Source organism: Pecten maximus, chromosome 9 (genome assembly GCF_902652985.1).
Source record: "Pecten maximus chromosome 9, xPecMax1.1, whole genome shotgun sequence".
In the NCBI taxonomy this organism is placed as follows: Eukaryota; Metazoa; Mollusca; class Bivalvia; order Pectinida; family Pectinidae; genus Pecten; species Pecten maximus.
The window spans coordinates 17134932-17141881 of record NC_047023.1 but is presented as its reverse complement, the minus strand read 5'-3'; the positions used below and the strand labels follow the sequence as shown (position 1 = coordinate 17141881).

Here is a 6950-nt window from a genome sequence, read left to right as displayed (position 1 = left end):
TATCTCTAATTGAATTAAGTCTATCTTCAAATACAACATATTCTTAATCAAATTAAACTTATCTTCAATTCAATTGGACCTATCTTTAATTCGTCCTTTTCCCTATTTGTTCGTAATTGAAGACAGGTTAAATTCAATTAGAGATAGGTACAATTTAATTAGAGATAGGTAAAATTTAATTAGAGATAGGTACAATTTAATTAAAGATAGTTTCAAATCAATTGAAGATAGGTTCAATTAGTCTTATTTAAACCTATCTTTAATAGAATTGTACATATCTTCAATTGAATTGAACCCATCTCTGTCCTATATAATGTTGTATATGTGATGTAATGCAACACAATAGGCTTGATTACGTAATTATTGCGTAATTGTATTTATTTATATTGAGTTTTATGTTGTGTAATTATTTATCTTTAATTGTAAAGTATTATTTTGTTAAATATTGCTGGTCATAGTCATGATCATTATAGTTGGGGCAGAAATGATGGGGGTTTATAATTGGTACTAATTGAGTACTGATAGTTAACGTTGCATTGCATGTCAATTAGCAATCTAACTCCAAGTGCTAGTATTGTGTTCTAAGTGGACAATGTCCCGGGGATGGCACGACCTTTTTTAACTATTGAAGAATGTCATTAGTTTCAAGGTTTTATTGGTTCACTCTGACACACTGACGTGTGTAACAAGTTTAGTTTTTAGTTTAAACATATTTTATTGACATATAATAATGACAAAGGGATTAGTCAGCAAGTTTTTCCAACTTATAGACGACTTCGCCCATAATAATAACAAAATAATTAACAATAACATAGTCACATGATGGCATATACAAATATTCAGAAATTCAATAAAGAAACGAAAATATAATGAGAGAGAGAGAGAGAGAGAGAGAGAGAGAGAGAGAGAGAGAGAGAGAGAGAGAGAGAGAGAGAGAGAGAGAGAGAGCAGGAAGGAGGAGGAGATAGGTACATTTAAAGTTAAATGACTGCATTGGGAAAGATCACGACATATAAATGTTAGGCATACTATGTAACAAGTGGTCATACATGTTATATAATATTACAACATGGCGTACTGAGATTTACATATATGAGATTCATGAAAATGTATACATGTATAATATAAGTACATAACAATATAAGTAATGGTACAAGTACAATTGAGGAGCATGGTTTGGTAAAGGAGTAAATATTACTTTGCAATTAATTTACTTAACTTCTCAACAAATCTACAAATTTTCAAATAAGTTTTAACATTAAATATTTGAAACATTCCTTTCATTTTGTCATAATTCGGATAGGTGTAGTAGTATTTTGGTATATATTTTTCTCTCAACAATTTCACATATTCATATTCACATTTAAATAAATAATGAAATTCATTTCCAATATCAGATTGACACAAATTACAGATTCTTTCATTACGGGGTATACCAAGCCATCTTCCTGATTCTATAGGTAAATTAATATTTGAAGTTCTAAATTTGCACATAATTATTCTATCTTTTTCATTAAAATTTAATAAATACTTTTCTTGTCCAAATTGAGTTTTAAATATAGAATATGTTTGTCCTTTTGATGAATTAGTAATATCATCAAACCATTTCTGTATAAATTGATCCTTTAATCTATCTTTAACTAATCTCTTCAATTCAACTTTTGAAAACGAACATGTCGTTTGGTACATCCACACAAAATTTAACCCTGTTTGGGAAAAAATATCTTTAACATATGATATCCATCTAAATGACATTAACCCAGTTTCATGTAAAGTGTATAATATTCTATAAATATTGCTAGAAAGTTTATTTGAGGTTATCAGGTTATGCCAAAACGTTATAATTCTACATTTGATCTCAATATCGAGAGGGTATCTACCTAACTCTCCATAAACCATAAAATTATTTGTACTTTTTCTTAATTTAAGTATATTTTTGCAAAATTGTAAATGAATTCTTTCTATAATTTTGGTATTTTCAAATCCCCATATTTCAGATGAATACAATAAAACTGGCATAACAAGTGAATCAAAAATTTTCAATTGGAGATCAACTGGAAGCGTAATGTTTCTAAGTTTCTTGTAAATGGCGAAAACTGACTTGTGGGCTTGCTCTGCAACTTTTTTCCTAGCTTGAAAAAAACTTCCATTAAAGTTAAAAAATATCCCTAGATAGGTGTACCCTTCAAGTATTTCTAATTCAGAGTTGCACAATTTAAAATGGTGATTTTGTACACATTTCCGTTTTGAAAAGATGACAACTTTTGTTTTTTCTTATATTAAGTTCTAATTTCCATATTGCACAATATTGTTCAAATGCATTTAATGATTGTTGTAAACCGTCTATTGTTTCTGATAAAATTACTGTATCATCCGCATATAAAATAATAAAAAGTTTTAAATACATTCCAATATTGTCTGCATATAGTCTGTCTAAAGTTTGGAGACAATCAACTTTTTTTTTCAATAAGATAAGATTCGAGATCATTAAGATAAATTGAAAATAAAAATGGTGACAAATTTTCCCCTTGTTTTAAAACGATCTGACAGTTGAAAAAATCTGATTGTTCGCAACCATTTTTAACACATGATTTGGTATCTTCATATAATTTAAAAATAACATTGAAAATTTGTCCACTGACATTGTTTTGTAGCAACTTCTTCCATAGTCCAACTCTCCATACTCTGTCAAATGCCTTTCTAAAATCAATGAAAGTACAATAGAATGTTTTACCTAATGAAAAATACAATGAAATTAATGAATACAATACAAATATATTGTCTGTTGTAGAATGACCTTTACGGAATCCTGCTTGAGCATAGCTCATAAGATTAAATTCTTCAAATATTTTATTGAGTCGACTATTTATAATTGTAGTAAAGACCTTCCCAAGACATGATACTAAGGTGATTGCTCTATAATTATCCAAATCTTTGGGGTCACCTTTATTTCTATACACTGGTTTTATAATACCAGTTTTCCAAGAATTTGGTATAAATGCGGTATTCAGGATCAAATTAAACAATTTTTTGATAAATTGGTATAAAAACATCCATAGTACTTTTAAGATATTCATTCAAAATTTGGTCAACACCAGAAGCTTTATTATTTTTCAAATTAGTCAAAGCCGATTTAATTTCATCAGCTGTTATTTCTCCATTAAGATACTCATCAAAAATACAATCATCGGAAGTAGTAAATTCAAAGTCATCACTATGATCTGACTGATTAATACTTTTAAAATATTCATATAATTCTTTAATACATATATCAGCTTTTCCTTTTTTAACTGACCCATCACATTTATTCAGAATATTCCAAAACTTTTTGGAATCATTCTCGGCTGTATTTCTCAACTCATTTGACATGTTTTCTTGGTATTTACGGTAATTCCTGTTCAGAGTTTTCCGGTATAATTTACTAGCTCTGTTGAGATTATTTTTATTTACAGCACTCTTGACTTTATGATACCTGGCTTTGGCTTTATTCAATTCAGCTCTATTTATTTGACATTCTCTATTGAACCAAGGCTTGTTAATACAATTCATATTTGTTTTGAAATGTAAAGGTTTTTTTTCCAAACACCCGCTCTGCAGAGCCTTTAAATAATTCACCGATTGTGTGTACACAATCATTAATTTCAACATGTGTTACATTGTCTTGCGAACTTGATAGTTCGTCTAATTTATGATTAATTTTAATTAGATCTCCCGATTCATCATTTACAATATTATCTACGAATTGCTGTTGTTTTGTTGATTTCCACCTCATATATACATTTTCATCTGTATTACCGTTTGTACTATTTTTGTTTTCTATATCAAACAAAGTAAAAATAAAAGCTAATCTGCAATGAACATCAGATAATAACGGATCAAAGTCCATTATTTCCAAGTCAGTTGTGTATTGAAACATAATCGATGATAACAGCAAATAATCTATGACACTGACATCACTACAAGTAGTTTTACCAATATTTGCATCTCTACCAATATTCTACCATTGGCAATATACATATTATTTTGCTTACAAAATTCAATCAGATTATTACCATAATTATTCACTTTAGCTTTACATTGACTAGTTCTTTGTAAATTAACAATAAATAATTTCAGTTTCTCAAAATCATACAAATATGAATATAATTCTTCACTCTCGTCTAAGTTCAATGAGTGAATAAAATTATCATCTGGCTCTATATAATCGTTTTTAGTTTTGGTTTTGGAGTTGAAATCACCCACTAATGCGATTTTGTTGCTCTTTCTAGACAAAGATATCATTTCACTTTCGATTTCACTAAATGCCTCAGGTGACGTATACCTAGTGTTTTCGGGAGGTATAGAAACACAACCTAAGAAAAAATCTTCTTCAGTTTTCATAATATGTCTTGAAAATTTTAACTACAACACATAATCCGATTTAGTAGTAACAACTGTCAAGTTTGATTTAAGTTTTTTCCTGAAAATAACAGCAATACCTCCAGACTTTTTATCTACATTTTCCCTACATTTAACATAGTAATCATAGTCAGCTGGTAATACTATATGGTCGAATTTATCTAACTTAGTTTCTGCTAGAATAATAATATCATGGGTTAAAATTAATTCTTCAAATTCTGGCAAGAGTATTTTGTATTTAATACCACATACTTTCAAAAAAGTTACTTTCAGTTCAGAACAAATAGCACCATGTTCACCATGGTGCCTCGAGGAAGGACCTCTTGTAGCGCGTCCCTAGCGACGGTGGTCACGTGGTCCCGACAGGTCGAAGTTGCCCTGTTGATGGAGCTGAGGGTGGCTTTGTGGTGACTGATGACCTCGCGGAGGAGGACCGTGGTGTCCTCTCATAGGTGCGCGGCGCGGTGGTGCATCCGTGGGACCGTGGTACTGCTGCTGGGGCGGTGGTTGGTATGGACGTCCGTCGATGAACAGTTTGTCCGCCTTTAGACGCGCTTGCCGGTTGTTGCGTTTAGCCTCCTTAAATACGGGGTAGAGTGCCCGTCGTCGCTCATTAATTTCTGGGGGAAACTGTTCATTTATGCTAAATTGACGTTTGGTGGAAAGTTTGGCAGGGGCAGCACGAAGGACACGCTCCCGATCTTTCCGGTTTACGAATTTGGCAACGATTGATCTGGGTTTACCGTCGTCGCGCTGACGTAGTCGATGGACAACATGAAATTCCACTTCATCACTAATACCAAGTTCTGTCTTGATGAAGTCTTTGACAACTTGTTCAGAATCTTCACCAGTTCCAGTTTCCTCTATCCCTCCGAATATTAGATTGTCTTTCATCGACCTGGTCTGCATTTCAAGCATGCTCTCATGTAAATCATTGCAGCATTCTCTAGCGATATCTCTCTCTTGTTCAACTTGATTAAGTCTCTCCTCTAATAATGAATTGTTCATTTCAACACCTTCTAATCTCTCACCTTGAGTAGTCATTTCTTGTTTTATTGCCGTAATAGCGTTTTCAAGTTTTCCAAATCTAGTCTCTATTGCCGATAGCCTACTCATGATGTTGTCCAGGGTATCTAGTTTGGAAAGTTTATTATAGATATCCGTAATAATTGATTCCATTTTGGAGGGGTTTGATGTAGGAGTGGGCGGAGATGGCTGACGTATCTGTCCGGCCATAGTTGAGTAGCTGTTTACAAGATAGTGCGGCATCTGTTGTCCCGGAGGAGTATAGTAAATAGGCGTACCAGGAGGTCCAGCACCGGGGACAGTTGATCGTATATCCCCTTTTAAGTAATGATCATGTTGAGGCGACCGAAGCTCGACCGCGGGTCAGACGACCAGCTACGTGGTCAACTTTTGGTCAGGTAATGGGGAGACGTGGCGCTGTCGTGGCATCTACGTCACGATTCCTATATAAACAGCGCCCATCTCGACTTGGGAAGAGAGCCCGGGAAGAGCCCGGAGAGAGCTCGGAGAGAGCACGATTAGATATGCTAGAGAGCGCCATTGGACTTGCGGAGAGAGTGCTCCAATAACTTCATGAACGGACGTCTCTACTGATGTCTCCGTTTGAACATTTTTCGTACTATTATATTTAGCATTGTGTAATGCTGAAGCTGTACCTGTATTAACAATTTGGTGGCGGAATGTCTCATATCCTGGTATAATAAACAAATGAATTGGAACCTGGGTTGAACTCTGTTTATTTAAGCACACGTAGACACCTGAAGTGAAGAAAACGATGTTGATTATCTTCTGTGCTCAGAATGTATTTTAAACAATCCTAGTTTCATTATTGTTTTTATCTTACTCCTGTGTAATGACATAGAAACCAATCCCGGACCTGAACATGAACACAATGAACTGTCGTTTTTCCACCTTAATGCAAATGAGTGTACGCAACAAAATATCTTATATTGAATTATTGGTCCACGAATATTCAATTATATTATTAACTTAAAAACACATTTATATGAAAATATTTTAAACTCTGAACTTATGATCGATATGGATATTCTGAACCACTCAGACTTGATAGGAACTGTTTTGGGGGTGGTGTCATGGTGTATATATCAAACGATGTTCATTACAAACGCAGGATGGATTTAGAATTTGATGGTGGCGAAATCATATGGGTAGAATTTAAGTTTACTAACTGTTCATATCTTATTTGTGCGGTTTATCGTCCTGAAGGATCAAATATACCATTTTGGGATAATTTCCAATCATGTATTGAGACTGCGCTCGGTATTAGTTCTAACATTATTATACTTGGTGACATTAATATTGATTTGATTAGAATTCGAAATCATAGACTCAATGAACTAATACTTCATTTTAATCTAACAAACGTAATACAAGAACCTACTCGTGTCACCGCTCGTTCTAGTACACTTATTGACCCTATACTTGTAAGTGATACCGTTAATATTTTAGAAGCCTCTGTTATCCCTGTCGAAAACGAAGTAAGTGATCACTCTGTCACACATATT

General features: G+C 33.3%; 1 protein-coding gene across 1 annotated transcript; it reads right to left on the bottom strand.

Annotated features, from left to right (window-relative positions):
* Positions 1-4734: 4734 nt before the first annotated feature.
* On the bottom strand, positions 4735-5634 carry LOC117333908. Its single transcript, XM_033893325.1, has one exon. The coding sequence runs from the start codon at positions 5632-5634 to the stop codon at positions 4735-4737; it is 900 nt and encodes a 299-aa protein (XP_033749216.1).
* Between the last annotated feature and the right edge of the window lie 1316 nt (positions 5635-6950).

Bases quoted from the DNA above. Each gene is read 5' to 3' on its own strand.
- LOC117333908 (XM_033893325.1), bottom strand. From the start codon at position 5,634: ATGGCCGGACAGATACGTCAGCCATCTCCGCCCACTCCTACATCAAAC.